Source organism: Rhinolophus sinicus, chromosome 8 (genome assembly GCF_057876585.1).
Source record: "Rhinolophus sinicus isolate RSI-liver-muscle chromosome 8, RSI-T2T, whole genome shotgun sequence".
NCBI lineage: Eukaryota > Metazoa > Chordata > Mammalia > Chiroptera > Rhinolophidae > Rhinolophus > Rhinolophus sinicus.
Genome location: NC_142508.1, coordinates 41,544,074 through 41,563,694, shown reverse-complemented (window position 1 = coordinate 41,563,694; position 19,621 = coordinate 41,544,074). Strand labels below are relative to the sequence as shown.

Genomic DNA, 19,621 nt, shown 5'->3' with positions numbered 1-19,621 from the left:
AATAACATCAGAAACATCATGTCTTTATTACACAGGGATTATTCGGAGTCTCAGGCACCCAAGCTCAGAGAATGATTTCAGGAATCCCAGAGCTTCAAACAACTGAGCACCCAAACGCACCCCCGAAGGCTGACATTGAGTTGAGAGGGTGCCTGTCCTCACCCAGTGACAGCAGGTTCCTGAAGTTCTCCAGCATCACGTCTCGGTACAGCTTCCTCTGGGCGGAGTCCAGCAGCCCCAGCTCCTCCTCCGTGAAGACCACAGCCACGTCCTTGAACGTCACTGCCTCCTACAACACCAAACACGCAGACTATGTTCATGGAAGAGGAGCAACACTGAGAAAGTGTAAAGGATGGGAAACTGGTCTGGCTTCTGAGGAGCCCGAGTCACATTTAAGTAGCTGCCTTCTGCTTGCTTCCCACACTGCTAACTCCATCCCGCAAAAGGGCTGCAAGGAATCCTTGCACCTTACATTGCCACCTTTTGTTAGCACGCTTATAGGTAAGTCCCTGGAACTCTGTTGCACCATTGGCTGCTAATATTTTAAATTTTGTTAATAATGCCATTTGCTACAGAAGAGGTTTAGTTGTGACCGTGTGTGAGGGAGTCTGTTTTCCCTCTTTTACACACACACACCACTTATTTAATCTGCCAAACTCACAGACTGTCAGTCACCCTTACTGTCCAAGTGTGGAGCCCGTCCTCTGAGGCCCATCTGGAGTGTCTGCATGAATGGGATTGTGGTACGGGCACAGCTCTGGAGCCTGACTGCCTGTGTTCACGTTGAAATGCTACATGACCTTGGACAAGTTCCTCATCCGCTCCTGATTTGCATACTGCTACCTATACCTTAGGGTGCTGGTAATAAAATGAGTGACTATAGGTAAAACACTTAGGAGCTGTCCCTGGCACGTAGTAAACACCCAATAAATATTAGCTATTATTGTGACTATTATCATCATCAGTCATCCCATTTCAGGGCTGCACAGTAATTCAAGGAATTGATGAGCTAGAAGATAATGAGACTGATCCAAATAACGCTGCTCACTTAGTTTTAGATTATCTATTATAAACAATGCTGCAAAAAAGTCCCTTCACAGAGAACTTAGTGCCTGGAATTCTGTTGATTAACTCCTTAAAATAAATTCCCAAAAGTAGAAATAGTAACACTGAAGAATAACCTTTGAAGTTTTGAAATCATAATGGTAGGTGTTTCCTCCAAAAATATGTTTCCAACTTATTCTTCATCCAAGAAAGTGTAAATCCCTAAACCATGGCCAACACTGGACATGAATACTTTAAAAAACAAAAAACCTTTGATAATATCAGAAGTAAATTTGGAAATTAAAAACCAGTTATTTTGAAAATTTTTCACAAAGTTCATTAGTAATGAAGATCATTCTCATTTTATGTATTTGGTCAGCTCTAGTTCTTGTTTTGTAGTAATATTCATTTTGGGGGCAGTAAGTCCTTTTCTTCCATATATGTTGTGAATATTTTTTATACTATTTTGCTATTTGTCTTGTAACTTTTTGCTGTAGGGAAATTAAAATTTTTCACATAAAGACCTGTTCAACATAGCATTTGTTCTGGCTGGAGCTCCAAACATCACAATGTCAACTCTTGGTCTCTGAATGAGAACTCTGGTTTGGTTTTGGGATTTTCTGCTTCTCTTTCCACCCAATCGGTAGGCCTGATATTCTTGACCCAGATGGCAAAGGCTTTGGAGTTGGTCGGACACTTGTCTTCTGGAGGAATGTGAACAGAACCTGAACTTACATGAACCTCTAATCTTCACGCTTACAGTGCAGAAGATTCTAAGTCCCCCTCAGAGCAGTGAACAAAGTGACAGATGGAAAGTGTCTGCACATCCTATAGTCTGATTAAAAATTTTAAACCAAGTACCTTTATTACTCTAATAAAATCATACACGAATGGTGAAACACACAAAGGCACACAAACGTACACAGACACACACATAGAAAGCTTCAGGTTCTGGGAAGAAAGAATTTAACTCTTTTTGTATGAAAACATCTGTTTTTTTCTGATTTCAGCTTCAGTCTGCTCATGTTAGACCAAACCATCTTCTAGGTATTCTTTTCACAAGTACCTGAGACACCACTTAGGGAAAACAAAACTTTTTTTAGTTTTGAGCCCCTGGAACATTAAGGACAAATTATATTAGAATTCTCTCAGAATTGCTTTTTTAGTAAAGATTATACGAAAGAAAACTGATACTGTTGTGTAAAACTATAAGAATCCTTGAGAACTTAAAAGTTTGTAAATGGGGAATAGTTAAAAAGTAGGTGGAGTAGGGTGGCCGGTCAGCTCACTTGGTTAGAGTGTGGTGCTAATTACACCAAGGTTGCCAGTTCAATCCCTGCATGGGCCACTGTGAGCTACGCCCTCCTTAAAATAAATAAATAAATAAATAAATAAATAAATAAATAAATAAATAATAAAATAAAACGGTTACTTAAAAAAAAAGTGTGTGTGTGTGTAGGTTACCACAGTTCACTGAAATATTAGATGACAAAAATTAAGTGCTATTATTTCAAGTGAAAATAAAAACTGAAAATTGTATCAATTATTGCAAGTATGGTTAGGAATGCACATAAAAAAAGGACCATTGGAAAAGATAGGTGATTTGTAAGTAGGTAATAACATGTGGGTTTTTTCATTTTTTAAATTGCTATTCTCTTTTATACTTATTATTTGTGAAATACGATAAAGAAAAACTAAAAGGAAATGTTAAAAATGAAACAAAAAACATCTCATATAAATGGTATTAAATGTCTGCTGTCATTCTTTATACTTGCCAAGAAAGAGAAAAAATGGTCCACTTGCTGAGAAATGACATTGTATGTTGTGACAGAAAAAAAAATCCAACTCACCTGGAACTTGGTCATTTTCTCCTTTTCCTAGGGAAAGGCAGGGACCTGAGAAGGCAGAACAAGGTAATAAGAAAGAAGCTATGAGAGAAAGGGAATATCTTTGTGCAAACTGGAAAAAGGTGTCCCTTCCCCCAGGCAGACGCTGCCACACACATCTTAGCAGGTAAGAGTGTGGGCTGGGTTCCAGCTACCACTAGGCTATGCAAGAAGGATGTCCACGTGCATGGGCCAGCCTCCACAGCTGTACCCAGCTATCCTCACACACCTCGTGGCTCCTAAGGTGTTCATTTGCATCCTGGGAAAGGACAGGCAGTGAATGTGCTGGTTAAAAGTGGACTCTGGTGACACTTTGTTTCAAAACCTGACATTGCTACATATTTCCTGTACATTTGCTATATATTGGCACTGCTATTACATACGTTTAACCATGGTGAAGTTAATTAACCCCTCTCGGCTTCATTTCTGTGATCCACTATTAGGATAATAGCACCAACATTGTAAGATTGTTGCTAGGATTATATGAGTAGTGGAAAACTGCTATAGCTGCAGGCATGTCTTCTATTGTATCTTGCAAATGCGTCTTACAAGACATCTCGGTGGGGGGGACTCTTGCTACTTACTTATAATTTGTGCCTGGGTCATAACATGTTTAGACATTGAGACCACTCCTGAAAGGTTTAATGGTTGGTGAATATTCTTCCTGAAGCCAGAGGAGGCTCAAAAGGTACATCCCTCTTCCCACATGGACATAATGAAAGGTTAAAGAAGCCCGAGATGCTACTGTATTTCTCATCTGTGTAAAGCACTGGCTAGTGCACGACCCTTGGCAGGACTTGGAGACCAGGAGTTCAATTTCTTGGGTTCTTCCTCAAGGTTGTTTTTTCAGTTATCAACATTTACCGTTATTTATTTACTGTTCCCAAGCAACTTCAAAATCACCTGTGGAAGAGAAAGAACTCAAGAAAGGGCCAATCCTGGGCTATGAATGAGGCAGAGTCTTTTAGCACCATGGTAGAGAGGTTTTCTGCTTCTCCAGTAGCGTACCCACCCCCTCCCACGTCCCTGCACACAAGGCCACCGCTGTGGAGTCTGCAGAATGTATGCATAACCACGGAGAACAAGTAGTAACTTGGCCACATAATTAACAGTGAGTTTTCTTTCACTTACCCAGCATTAATGGAACACCTCTAAAAGGGATCAAAAAATACGGTGAATGTTTACTTTTTTTTAATGTATTACAGAAAAACACACATTGCCATTAATCCTCCTCAAAATACTCCCCCTCGCTTCAAACACACTTATCCCATCGTTCTTGCCACTTTCTGAAGAAGTTCTGGAAGTCCTCTTTCGTGAGTGTCTTTAGTTGTGCTGTCATGGCTGCCTCGATGTCCTGAATCATTTTGACTTTGGGGAAGAGCCAGAAGTCACATGGTGCCAGATCTGGTGAATAAGGTGGAGAAGGGCACACCGTAATGTTTTTATTTGACAGAAATTGCCATATACCAGAAGCTATGTGTGACACAGAGCCTTTCTATTGTGATCAAAACATACGGTGAATGCTGCTGCTGAGTGCCATCCAATGGAAAGGCAGGGATCTTCAATATGGGAAGTGGCACGTCGAACCTTAGTAACAGTGTGTGTGTGACAAGTTTCAACTTGTTTGGTACAGTCAGTAGGATGCGAGCTATGATTGAGAAAAGGTGTGTTTTAAAGTGTGCCGTAAACCACCCTCCATCATAACGCCCCGTGTCACACATCGCTTCTGGTAAGACAATTTCAATCGAATAAAAATATTATGATGTGTCCTCATCCACCTTATTCACCGGATCTGGCACCGAGCGACTTCTGGCTCTTCCCCAAAGTCAAAATGATTCAGGACATCGAGGCAGCCACGACTGTTCAACTAAAGACACTCATGAAAGAGGACTTCCAGAACTGCTTCAGAAAGTTCGATGGGATAACAAGAACGATGGGATAAGTGTTTTCAAAGTGAGGGGGAGTATTTTGAGGGGGATTAATGGCCATGTATCTTTTATTATAATACATATTTTTTAATTAAACATTCATCGTATTGTTTGATTACATCTCATACGTCCCAGATCTCTGTCTGCTCAGAGCCCAGTGTGGGAGGTCAATTAGGGAATCAGCAATTATACTAAACACTAATTGAATCCAGAGAAGAGTGTAAGCAGGGTCCTTTGGGAGAACATGGAAGGGGGCCCCCAAATAAGGGAGGCAGCTGGATGGGCTCAGTGGAGAAAATGAGGTCCGTCTTAACTCTGGGGGTTGACAGAGCTGTACTGGCCACTCCGAGCTAATCAGGGAGCTCCAACAGAATGACAGTCAGAGGGAACCTGGGGCAAATAAGAAACAGAAAGGTGGTGAGAAGTCATGTGCCAAATCCCATACTTTAGAGGAACTGCCCCATTTAATCCTCACAACAACCTGAGAGGCCGGGACAATTTTTATAGCTGAGAATATTCAAGCATCGAGATTTTAAGTGTTTGCTCATGATTATCCATTTAGTCCAGAGCAGCCAAGGTTATTCGCCCCGAGTCCGGGTTCTGCATTACTAGGGCAGTGGCTTTCCATCTGCTCACTCCCTGGTATCATTGGGGGGTTTAAAAAAAATAATGCTATGATTGGATAAAGAAGATGTGGTACATCTATACAATGGAATACTATTCCACCATGAGAAAGATGAAATACTGTTATTTGCAGTAACATGGCTGGATCTTGAGATTATTGCATTAAGTGCAGTAAGAAAGATGGAAAAGGACAGGAACCATATGATTTCACTCACACATGGGATATAAAACAGAAAGCAACAAAGGAACAAACAAAACAAACTCACAGACGCACACACAATAGAAGGTGGTACCAGACGGTGGCAGGAGGATGAAGAGGGTAAAGGGGGTCAAATACAAGGTGGCAGAAGAAGCCAGACTTCGTGCGGTGAGCACCAGTGGAGTACACAGATGTCGTATTATAAAGATGTACCCCTGAAATTTATAGAATGTTATTAACAAATGTTACCACAATAAACTAAAACAATAGTAATACCAACACCCAGGCCCCAGTCCAGGATCTATAAATCAGGATCTGTGGAGGAAGAGTTTTTATGGAAACTCTCTCAGATGACTACAGTGCACAGAGAAGGTCGCAAATCATAGACTAAGATGAATAGAGGCAGTTTGCAAAGGTGAGCCCATGCGATTAATCACTAGGCCATTCAGCCTCTCAGTGAGTAAAGGAAATGACTGGAGAACATACAAGCCGGGAGCAGAGCAGGGCCTGGGGTTCAGGCCTTCTGGGGCAGCCATGCACATATTGTCTTGCAAAAACATGTGCATGGCTGCCCAATGCCGTGAGGATTGATGTATTTAGGCCCTTTGATGTATTTAGGTCCCACTGCTCCCTGCTACATGGTGGCACTGTGAGCTGTGGATCTTTGTAGACTCAGCATGAAGACAGGTTTCCAGTTTAAACCTGCCCGATCAGCTTTATCAAGCAATAGGAGTCACTAATCATCCAAGGGATTTTGAGAATTCAGACTATAAGGCAATTCATATTAAACAGGCATTTAAAACAGTGGTCATCCTACAGAGTGTTCTTGTTTCTTCATATGTTTGATAAAGTCTGATTACATTCCTTTCTTGGTCAAAAACATGTGCACGGCTGCCCAATGCCTTGAGGATAAAATCTAGATTCTTCGCAAGCCATACATAGAGAGAGGAATCTTCCTGTCTGTTTGCTCATTTTCTTCCCCCAAACCGTCTCTTCCCTGTGATCGCCAGCTGTGTAAACCACTTGATCTCACCAAGAAGCTTGCATGTGCTGGTTCTCTATCCTCCTTCCCTAGTCACCTAGATCAGGGGTTGGCAAACTTTTTCTTAAAGGGACAGACAGTAAATATTTTAAGCTTTGCGTGCCACAGACTGTCTCTGTTGAATATTGTTCTTTTCTTTTTCTTTTTACAACCCTGTAAATGTAAAAACCATTCTTGGCTGGGGAGGAAGAGGGGATTTACAAAAACAAGCCATAGGCAGTATTCTGCTTACCTGCATCCTAGATCCTCTTAGCTTTTAACACTTGGCTTATAAAACAAACAAAAAAGCCACTCAGTTTATATACGCCCTGCTCCAGGATACCTCTTAACAGGTTTTGCTGCAGTCTCATTAACTCCTAAAACCCACGTTGCCGTCTAATGAAAGCAAAGTGTTTTGGCCAAGAGCCCAGACTACAGAATCGGGCTGCCAAGCTTCAATCCTGATTCTGCCACTGGCAGAGGAAACTTATGCAAGTTAATTAACCTCTTGATGCCTCCGTTTCTTCATCTGTAAACTGGAGATGAAAGTGGGGTTATTATGAGGAATAGATGAGTTAACGCATCAAAGGATTGGAAAGTCAGTGTGGTGCGTAATGAGCACCCAACAAAGGTTAACTATTATTAGTATAATAGTTGTCATCATTAAATAAATATGCCACACAGTAGCCTGGTTTTGTTTCTAAGTATATTTATTTCAGGTAGTAATTAGCAAAAGGTGCATATCATCCTTTGAGTATTCTGAAAAAGCTGGTGGCTTCAGCAGCATCACAACTGATTGAGATAAAGGACAGGGAATATTTATATTGTTTATTTCTCCCACATGCATTTTCAGAAAATCTGAATACAATCTCACTGAACTGAAGGTCCCTATTCCCTGCTGCCTGTGGGAAGACACCACCAACCACAAACAGGTACTGAGTATCTCCTCTGCCTATTCCTATACGTGGCGATAAGCACAGCAGAACGTGACATAATCCTTAATGCATACACACCTCCAACTGAGTGGGAGACACAGATCAGAAACAAGGAGTAGAAACGCCAGTGAACTCAAAGACAGATCAAAAGAAATGATCAAACCTGAAGCTCATGAAAATAATGTGCATTCTGTTGGTTTTTGATGGCACGTTCCAGAACTGTCAATGAGGTGGAGTGGGTTAATTGTATCGTTCAGGTCTTTTTTCAGTCTGTCTGTTCTACTGATTCCTAAGAGTGTTGAAATCTCCATATACTGCATAATTGTGGATCTCTCTATTTCTCCTTCCAGTTCAGGTTTTCTTCGTGTCGTTTGAAGGTCTGTTGTTTCCGGAATACACACAGGATTGTTATGTTGACTTGGTGAACTGACCCTTGGTGTGGTGACCCTCAGGCCTGGTAATAGCCACTGGTCTGAAGTTTACTTTTTCTGATATTAATACAGCCAGTCCAGCTTTCTTTTGATTGGTGTTTGCATGGTACTTTTTTTTATTCTTTTAGTTTATCTATATCCTTACCGAAAGTGGGGTTCTTTTAGATAGCATATACTCGGTTCTTATTCTTTATCCAATCTTATAATCTCTTGTGATTGATGTATTTAGGCCCTTAGAGTTTCATGTAATTTTTTTTTTTTTTTTAAGATTTTATTGGGGAAGGGGAACAGGACCTTATTGGGGAACAGTGTGCTCTTCCAGGACTTTTCTCCAAGTCAAGTTGTTGTCCTTTCAATCTTAGTTGTGGAGGGTTCTGTTCAGCTTCAAGTTGTTCTTTCAGTCTTAGTTGTGGAGGGCGCAGCTCAGCTCTAGGTCCAGTTGCCGTTTTCTAGTTGCAGGGGGCGCAGCCCACCATCCCTTGCGGGAGTCGAACCAGCAACCTTGTGGTTGAGAGGACACGCTCCAACCAACTGAGCCATCCGGGAGCTCAGCAGCAGCTCAGCTCAAGGTGCCGTGTTCAATCTTAGTTGCAGGGGGCAGAGCCCACCATCCCTTGCGGGACTCGAGGGATTGAACTGGCAACCTTGTTTTTGAAAGCCCACTGGCCCATGTGGGAATCGAACCGGCAGCCTTCAGAGTTAGGAGCACGGAGCTCTAACCTCCTGAGCCACCGGGCCGGCCCTCGTGTAATTTTTAGTATGGTTGGATTTAAGTCTAACGTTTTATTATTTTTTTTCTTGTTTTTCTTCCCTGGTTTTCCTTCCTCTCTCACCCCTTTTTTGCCTTCTTTTGGGTCATTTGAATTGTATTTTTTTTCAGTATTCCACTCATTTTAATTTATCTATTAGCTTCATTTTAATTTATCTATTAGCTTTTGGCTACATCTCCTGGGTTTTTTTCCCTTCTAGGGTTCCAATATACACATCTAACCTTTCACAGTGTATTTAGTGATATTGTTTTACCACGTCCAGTAAAATGCAGAAAAGAAGCCTTACCATAAAGTTTCCTTAACCACCCCCTGTATGCATTAGTTGTTGTACGTATTATTCTATATACAATACTTTAGCCAAAAAAAAAGTTATAATTTTTACTTTAAACAGTTTAAAATATGTTTACTTTAAACATATTTTTACTAGGAGAAAAAATGATATTTATATTTACTAAAAACCTTACTATTTCTGTTGCTCTTTCATTTCTGAAGTTCCTAGTTTCCATTTGGTATGATTTCTATTCAGCCTAAAGAACTTCCTTTAGAACTCCTTTATAGCACAGGAATGACATTTTTCCTTCTTCATTCCTGAAGGAAACTTTCACTAGATATCTAATTTTGAATTGATAATTCCTTTAAGCACCTTAACGATGTTCCAATGTTTTCTGGCCTCCATGGTTTCCAATGAGAAATCTGCTGATTTCTGAATCATGTTCTACAACATACAGTGTATCATTTTCTTCAGGTGTATTCAAGAATTTTTATCTTTAATTTTCAGAAATTCGATTATGATGTATCCAGAAGTGATTTTCTTTGGGCTTATTGTATTCGGTATTCACCAAGCTTCTTGAATTTGTAAATGTACGTCTCCCACCAAATTTGAGGAGTTTTCAGCTAGTACTTCCACACAAATATTCCTCTCCTCCTGAGACTCCAATGACATGAATGCTAGACTGTTGTCACACAACAGCCTAGCAGACTGACCCCACCCCCCCCACCCCCGTGTCTTTCCTTAAGGAAAGAATAGTCTGTGAGACTGTGCATCTCTGGGACTGTATATTTCTCTCTATTTAGTCTCCAAAAGAGGGTTTGCAGCCAATGACGAGTAAGATTCCCCACGAGGGGGACAACTCAAGCCAGGCGGAACCCCATGGAGACCCCCATGAGCTGTCTTAAAAAGATCTGGGAAGGGGCCTTGTCTCCCCTTCCCCCTGTCTGGGAAAAGCGGCTGCTGGCTCTGACTTTTCCCTCTCACCTAATTGGGAGAAAAGTCTTGAGAGTGATAAGATTAAGCTCTCTCTGCTCAGCTCTGTGAAACAATTTCAACATGTGATATATGTCCCTTAAAAGAGTTGCACACCTCACCTCAAGGACTTTCTGCTTCGGCTGTTTGAAGATCAACACAATTGGTTTGGGTTGTTTCTATAACGTGATAAGTGAGTCTCACAGACTGTGCCAAAAACACTGCTACTCCCTTGTATACTTATCAATAAAAACCTCCAGTCGGCTTTATTCTGGGCTCCAGTCTTTCAGAACTGTGAGACCCCTGGCCTTCTGAGATTTAACTGCATTAAGTCTCTGTATGTTTCTTTCTTAAAACTTAACCCAAAGCCGCCCCTTCTCGTACCTTCACTGCCCGTGTTGTGCTGGACGCGACACTAGATTTTTGATATTGTCCCACAAATTCCTAAGGGTCTGTTCATTTTTTCATTGTGTTTTGCTCTCTTGCTCAGAGTGCAGTATTTATACATCTATCTTCAGATTCATTGATTCTTTCCTTTGTCACCTCCAGCATGTTATTGAGCCCATCAAATAAATTTATTTCAGATAATGCATTTTCATAAAACATTAATTTTATAAGAATTTCAAATCCTATAAAGTGTTTTCTCTAACAATAATAGAAGTAAATGAGAAATAAACAAACAAAAAGGTATCTGGACAAACTCCAAACTTTTAGAAATTAAATAGCAACCAATGGACCAAAGTTACAAAAAAAATTATAGCATATTCTGAATGGAATCAAAACGAAGATGTAACATATCAAAATGTATATGATGCTGCTAAAGCAGATATTATAGAGAAATGTACTCAGTGATACATACATTAGCAAAGGAGGGTCTTAAGTCAATTATCTAAGCTAAGAACAAGGAAAGAAGGGGCAAATAAATTAAACCTAAAGTAAACAGATAAGAAGGAAATAAAAAACATAAGACAGAAATCAATAAATCCAAAATAAATATAAAACATAAATCAATGCAGTTGAAAACACGAAGACACTACACAAAATTAGAGGCTGGCAAAATTCGGCCATTACAGGCCCACTGCTTGTTTTGGTATAGGCTGCGAGCTAACACTGGTTTTTACCATTCTTGATAATAGACTTACACTAATTTTTTTTAATGGTTAGAAAATTTTTTTTTAAAAGATCAATACTTTATGACACATGAAAGTTATATGAAATTCAAATTTCAGCGTCCATGGAGTTTTACTGGCACATCATCTCGCTCATTTGCTTATGTATTGCCTATGGTGGCTTACCTGCACAGCTACAGAGCTGTGTAGTGGCAACAGAGACCGTATGTGCCACTTTCATTTCTTTGTACTTCGGCTCAGCACAATGCAAGTCACAGTGACCAGTCATAACGCAATAGCAATTCAAGTACCACAAATATTGCTGCACCAAAACACTTTAATTTTTTTATTACGAGTTACATACTCATCATGTCAAAACAAGAAGGGAAACACAGACTTTAAATGTCACACTTGTAAGGCACATTGGACTTGAAATATTTTTAACTGAATTAGATGGCAAAGTCGTTTGCTTAGTATGCAGTGACAACATAGCTATGTTAAAAGAATACAATATGTGTCAACATTAGCAGACTAACCACTCATCACAAACATCCTCAATTCACAGTAAAGCAATTAGAAAAATTGAAAGGAAATTAGAAATTAGAAAAATTGAAAGGAAATGTCTCACTAGAGCAGAATGTCTTGACAAAAATAAATGATGAAAATGAGGTTGGAACCAAAGTAAGTTTTGAATGTCCAGATATTCAGCTTCTATTTCTGACCCAAGCAAATAATTTACTGATGACGAGTTAATTAAATCATGCTTGATTATAGCAGCTAAAGAAAGGTGTCCACAGAAAATAAACTGTTTAAGATTATTAGATTTGGGGCAAGAACAGCTACTCAAAGAGTTGAACACAATGAGAACAACGTTATAGTCAATTAAAATATAAAGGGAATGATTCTGATGGTTTCTGAAGTTTTATTTGGCTCTTGATAATTCAACATGTATCTGATATTGCTCAGTAGTTGTTAAGGAATCCATGCCAAGTTGAAAGTGACTAATTAACCTCTAGCAATAGTCTTCAGGGAACAACTACAGGTGAAAGTATTTTCAAAGCAGCTGAAAAGATACTACTAATTCAGTATCACCTAAAGTGCAATCTGCTAGTATGTGTTCAAACTGATTATAAATTTATAAAGCTTGAAAAAATGTGTTTAAAGCCTATGGTTGGTTATATGTTGTATTATTCATCAGCAGACAAACTGCAGAAAATATTTGAACATATCATGTGCTATTGAACCAGTAGTCTCAACAGTGGGCTTCATTTACTCTTGTGGGCTTACCATCACCCATTTCATGAATTGTGTCAGACACAGAAGCTGAATATCCTGACTTGCCTTACCACACAACAGTTCAATGGCTGAGCAGCAGTAAAGTTTTATTGTGATTTTAAAATAATTAATTAATTAATTAATTTTTTAAGGAGGGCGCAGCTCACAGTGGCCCATGTGGGGATCGAACCAACAACCTTGGTGTTATTAGCACTACCCTCTAACCAACTGAGTTAACCGGTCACCCCCTGGGTGTGTGTGTGTGTTTTTTTAATCTCAGGATTTCTGAATGAGAAAAACTACCCTCGCCCACTATTATCAAATACTGAATGACTCTGGAAATTTGTTTTAGCTGCAGACTCCATGTTTCTTAACGAATTTAACCTAAAAGTAGTAGGCAAAACGGCACTTATACTGCAGTAAAGTCATTTCAAAGACAACCAATTTTCTTAAATCACAAGTAATGCCAAAAAAAAGAGTCAAAAAAACAAACAAACAAACAAATAATGCTAGGCTACTTTTTAAATGTCCAATGCTGACAAAAGTTAAAATAAGATCTCCATTCCCACACACTTTGTAGTGTGATGCAATTGTCAAAACTCGTAGAATTGTACACCAAAACACATCCTACTGTATGGAGGTTAAGCAATAAATGCTTGAAAATTCAATGAGGCTGCTCAATAGGCAGCTGTCAAACCTTAAAGTGTGTAATAATCACCTAAGGTCCCTGTTAAAATAAAGGTCCTTGGTCCTACCCCCTTAAAATTCTAAAAAAAAAAAAATTGGTTTGGGACGGGAACCAAAGATCTGCCTTTATAGAGAGCTCCCAGGTGATAAGGCAGCCAGAAAAAAACAATGCATTACCTAGAGGGATACAATGACTTCTCACCAGAAACCATGGAGGCCAGGAGGAAGCAGCACAATACTTTTAAAGTAGTGAAAGAAAGGAAATGTCAGTCAGAATTGTATACTCTGGATGTAGTTTAGAAAAATATGCAGGAATGAAAGTGAAATAAAGATATTCTAAGACAAGCTAAGAGAATTCATAGTGAGCAGACTTGCTCTAAAAGAATTGGCACAGGAAATTCTTCAGAGGAAAAGAAAGGAAGAAATTTGGATCACCAAGAAGGAAGGAAGAGCAACAGAATGGTAACTATCTCAGAAAATATAATAGATTATTCTTCTTCTGAGTTCTTTAAAATATGGTTTAATGTTGGAAACAAAAATTATAACATTGATGGGGGTTTCAAAGTATATAATGCACTATATGACAACTAGAGCATAAAGGTAATGCATTATTTTTCTCTGGCTGCTTTCAAGTTTCATTCTTTGTAGTTTTCAGCAATTTGATTATGACGTGTCTGGGCTTGGACTGTTCTGAGTTTATGCTTTTTGGGATTTGCTTAACTTCCTTTTCTGTTTTCGTCTTTTTAAATAATGTTTTAATTAAATTTATTGGCTTGATATTGGTAAGTAAAATTATGTAGGTTTCAAGTGTACATATCTATAAAACATCATCTATATTTGGCATTGTGTGTTCACCTTCTTAAAACAAACATGTAATACACTTAAGCTACTAGAAAAGAGAAGCAAAATAAACCCAAAGCAAGCAAAAGAAAGGAAATAATAAAGGTAAAAATAGAAACGAATAAAATTTAAAATGGATATGTAATAGCTAAAATCAATAAGACCAAAAGCAGTTTTTATAATAAAAACTCTAGCAAAAATGGCTAAGAATAAAAGAGAGATGACAAAAATTACCAATATCAGAAATGAAAGAATAGATATCACTGCAGACCTGGCAGACATTAAAAGAATAAGGGAATACTAAGAACAACTCTACACGCATAAATTTGAAAACTTAGATAAAATGGATCAATTCCTTGAAAATTACAAACTACCAAAATATACCAAGATTAAATAGGTAACATGAATAGTTCTGAAATTGAATTTGCAGTTTAAAACCTTCCCAACATATAATCTCCAAGCCAAACAATTTTACTGGTGAATTCTACCAAACATTTAACAAAGAAATAACATTAATTCTACACAATCTTTTTCTGAAAATAAAAGAAACGGGAACACTTCCCAAATCATTTTAAACAGCTAGAATTACTGATACTAGACCAAAACAGTACCACCAAAAACCCTACAGACCAATACCCCTTATGAACACGACTGTCAAAATCCTCAACAAAACACCAGCAAATCAAATCTAACAATTTAGAAAAAAATAGTACATCGCTTACAAGTGAGATTTATCATGGGAATGAAAGTCTGCTTTAATGTTTGCAAATTAATCAACCTAATCCACCATGTTCACAGTCTAAAGATGAAAAAACACACACCAAAAAACCCATATAAATCAACGCAGAAAAGCATTTGACAAAATACAACATCCCATCATGATAAAACCTTCACAAACTAAAAATATAAGGGAACTTATAAAATGCTTTCCCCTATGACTGGGAACAAGGCAGACATGTCAAGCCTCACCATTTCTATTTAACATTGTTCTGAAAATCAGCCAGTGAAATGAGGCAAGGAAAAAAACATATAAATTAGAAAAGAAGAAATAAAAGTGACCCTATTCACATACATGTTTATCTGTGTGGAAAATCCTAAGGAATACACCAAAAAACAAACTTCTGATAAGTTTAGCAAAGTTGCAGAATGCAAGGTCAACAACAAAAGTCATGTATAGTTCTAATACATTGGCAATGTACGACTGGACTCTAAAATTCAAAAACAATACAATTTATAACAGCTCTGCAAGAATAAGTAATATTCTTAGAAATAAATCTAAATAAAACAAGTATTAGGATCTTTATGCAGAAAACTACAAAATGCTAATTTAAGAATTAAAGAATACTTAAATAAACAGACAGACATATTGTATTCATGGATTAAAAATCTCAACATAGTAAAGATAGCTCTATAGATTTAATACAATGCTAATCAAAATTCCAGCTGAATTTTTTCGTAGATATAAAAAGGCTGATTCTAAAATATACATGAAAAGGCAAAAGAACTAGCATAGCTGCAACAAGTTTGAAAAAGAAGAATGAAATGGGAGGAATCAAACTGTTCAATTTTAAGAATTACTATCAAGCTATTAGGTAGCTTGGGACTGGTGAAGGGATATACACATAGATCAATTTAACAAAAGACAGTACAGAAATAAACACACACAAATGGTGTTGGGACAGTTGCTCATTCATATGTAAAGAAATGAATTTCTACCTAACCCCCACATTATAAAAAAGTTAACTCAAAATGAATCGTAGAATTAAAGGTAAAACTGTAAAACTTCCAGAAGAATGTAAGAGAAAATCTTCCTGACTAGGTGTTAAGCAGAGCTCTTACAAAGCATAATTCATAAAAGAAACACTGATAAATCAGACTTAATCAAAATTAAAAACTTATGTTCTGTAAAAGACAGCTGGGAGAATGAAAAGACAATCTACAGGCTGAAAAGAAATACTTGCAAATCACTTATCTGACAAGAGACTTGTATTCAGAATATACGAATAACTCAAACATCAACAATAAAGAAAACACAACCCAATTATCCAATTTAAAACTGGGCAAAACATAAAAACAAACACTTTAGCAAATAAGATATAAGGAGGGTAAATAAGCTGAAGAGAAGATATAGCTTTGCACATCATTAGTCACTAGGGAAATGTAAATTAAAGTTACAATGTGATAGCAATGTGATAGTTACAAAGTTACACACCTATTACAATGGCTAGAATTACAAAAATCAGACAATACTAAGTGCTGACAGGATGTGGAGCAACTGGAACTCTCATATATCATTAATGGGAATGCAAAATGGTAGAAACTTTAGAGAACAGTTTGGCTGTTTCTTATAAATATATGTTTTCCATATGACCCAGCAATCCCATTCCTGGTTACATATACTAGAGAAATAAGCACAAAAACTTGTACACAAATGTTTATAGCAGCTTATTCATAATTGCCAAAAACGGGAAATGACCAAATATCCTTCAACGGGAGACTGGATAAACTATGGTATATCCATAAATATAGTATTAACCAGCAATAGAAAACAAGTGAAGTAAGCTGAGAGAAAGAACCCAGCCTCACAAGGTTGTATTTGGTATGAGTCCACCTGTATAACATTCTCAAAAAGATAAAACTATAGGGTTAAAGCAGTTGCTGGTGGTTATAGGTGCAGTGAGGGGTGACTGTAAAGGGAAAATAGGGAGTTTTTAGGGGTGATGGAACTGTTCTGTTATCTGATGAAGGTGGTGATTATACAAATCTATACCTATTTTAAAATTAATAGAATTATACCCCTAAAAAGAAAATAAGGAGTCAATTTTACTATATGATACTTGTTTTGAAGAAACCTGTTTCCTCATCTGTAACATGAAGGTAATAACAGGTTTTTTTAATGAGAAATAAGTTAATATCTATAAACCATTGGAAACACTGCCTCAGTCGTAAGACACAATCTATTATTGTTAGCTGTTATCATTTCTACCCATGTGGTTCTTAGGAAATTTGTTTTAGATTATCAGAAAAATTGCTCAATTTTCCAATACTCTGGAATAGGCGGATTCTATAGTTCACCAATATAATGGGAGATTAAGGAACATCTCTATGGGTTATTTCTATTCCATTTTGCCACCTAATTCCAATTTCAGGAATTCTACACTGTAAGCCCTTGCTGCTGGTTGGCTGTTGAGTACCTGCTCTAACTACAAACTCTTGCCAACCTTGTACTGCGTGATCACACAGAGGAAAATATGACGTTGTCTAAGCAACAGAAGAACTTTCAGTGTTTAGAAAGAGATAAGAAACAAAGAGCTCCAAGACATAGGTAAGTCAAACTGTATAGGAGAAAACAAAATCCATCACCATTCCTCTCCAAAGTGCAAAAACCTTGTGTCCCTTAGCTTTCTGAAGTAAGTACCATTCTCTAACCTGTGAAAAATGAACACCTTAGAGTAATGGCTAACATCTTGGTCTTGGATATAAACAATGTATGATAATCCATTTTTAGCAATTATGACAATAAATTAATCACTGCCATACTGACTCACTGTTAAGGATTGGCTTTAAAATAGTGAAACAGAAATTTGGAGGGCGGGGTTAATACAAGACTGACAGATGGTAACAAGGGTTGAATTTGGGTGATGGTTCCACAGTAGTTCATTATTTGATTCTTATTACATTTGGCTATGTTTATAAATTTCCATAGGAAAAACTTAAGGGGAAAATAAAACTTTTGATACCTATTTTGTAGAACTTAAGTAAAAATCCCAACATAAACCTATGGAACAGGAAAATATTAAAATATTACTATTATCTCTGTATCCTGTGGTTATGGGTGATTAAATCTTTTTCTTTGTATATTTCCTTAGTTCTTTACAATATGCAATCAGTACTTCTATAATCAAAATTGGAACTATAAATACTATTTCAAACAAAATACAATTAAATTGCAGATGACTAAAAAAATCTTATCAAAAACCCAGAGCGCACTGACATAGTTTTCATGGCCCTCTACAAAAATCCAAAACATGCCTTTGCAACCTGATACTAAACACGTTAAGAACTAAGGCAATAGACTGAAACTACATAAATTCAAACCCCAGCTCAGCCTCTTACTAGCTATGTGACCTACGATAAACAACTTACGCTCTGTCTCAGTTTCCTCATCTTTTAACATGGGAATAACAATACACCTGACCCCCACAGGGCTCTTGTGAGGATTTAATATTTTAATTCATATAAAACTCCTAGAATAACATTTAGCATTCAATGTTTAAACATTGTCGTTATTACTCATGCCCAAGGTCTCCCCCATCCCTTCCTGCATTTATTCAACAAATATCAGGGCATCTGCGTAGAAGAATTTGCCGATGAGTGAAGGAAACTGCTTCTCCCCTTAGAAGATATAATATAAGAGGAAGAAAATGCTAAGTCCTACTCAGGTGAGGCTTTGCTGCTAGGAGCCAAAGGGTCATTCCCTCCTCCTTGCAGCCTTTTTCAAGTAGTCAAGGCTGGGAAGAAACGGAGGCTGAGAGAAATCCGAACTTCATCAGAACTCCCGCACAAACTACAGTGGACATTCCAGACAAAAGTCACGAGTGACTCTCCAGAAATTAAAACTAAAAACATTATTAGGAATCAAAGTACAGCTCCGTCTCCCTCAAGGATTAGAGAAGGGCCAGGGACTGCAGCAAGAGCTCTGACCTTATCCCTCGTTCACAGAAGCTTTCAGGGCACTGAGCGCTTCTCTGGAAATTACAGAGAACTAGTAACAAGAGACGTCCTCTGCACCACAAGCCAGGCTCCGTCTTTGACGTCTACATTTTCATTTAACTCTCAAAATACCTCTATTAGGTAGGCACTAACACCAACTTAAAGAGAAAACAGGAGCAGAGATTTGAAGATACTCGCCGAATATTATATTACATTGCTAAGGAAGTGGCAGCGCTGGCTGGTGGCGGGGAAAGGGCTGGGAAAGTACAGAACGCAGGAGACCCTCAATCCCAGCGCTGAGCCAGCGGCCCGGGCCCTACGCCGGGGATGCACCCACCGCCCAGGCAGCAGCTCATTCAAAGAGACCACAAGCCCCGCCCTTCGCCGCAGGCGGACTCTCCTCCCGGAGGTCAAAGGCCATGCGCTCCCGGCGCCCAGCAAAGCGAAGAAAGGTCAGTGCGGACGCGGGGAGGGGGCCCGGGGAGGGGAGGGCTCACCTTTCTGAGAGGAATGAAGGCCGCGGCTTCGAGTACCTGGGGCGGAAGTGACTCTGCCTACAGAGACCTCCTGGACTACGCTTCCCAGAAATCCCGACGGGAGCAGGGACACAGCCTAAGACTCCTGTAACGGAAGTTATCCCACTAGTGTCCCCGGACTACACTTACCAGAATTCCGAGGCCACCGGATCGCCTTCCTAGGGCGGAAGTGCCCGCTGCTACACGGAGAGTGTGGGTGAAATTTGCCCGCGTGCGGGTCCGGAACGAATTCCATAACCCCGCCTTCCTGGAGCCGAAATGCTACCAAACAGAGAGCGCTACTGTATTCCTGTACTATATTCTCTCCAGCCGGCAATGTATGACAGGCGGCTTTTCGGGAGTGTAATTCTCTCACCCTGTGCATTTTCTGGACAACTTCC

General features: G+C 38.8%; 1 protein-coding gene across 1 annotated transcript in view; it reads right to left on the bottom strand.

Annotated features, from left to right (window-relative positions):
- Positions 1–19,303, bottom strand: part of ZNF112 (zinc finger protein 112) — a 34,373-nt gene extending 15,070 nt beyond the window's left edge. The window contains exons 1-3 of the mRNA XM_088800118.1: positions 19,203–19,303; positions 2,895–2,939; positions 163–289 (exon numbers count right to left, since the gene is read on the bottom strand). Of these exons, the coding sequence (XP_088656244.1) occupies positions 163–289; positions 2,895–2,909 (142 nt within the window). The 5' untranslated portion in view covers positions 2,910–2,939; positions 19,203–19,303. The remainder of the gene's footprint in view (positions 1–162; positions 290–2,894; positions 2,940–19,202) is intronic.
- Positions 19,304–19,621: the final 318 nt, after the last annotated feature.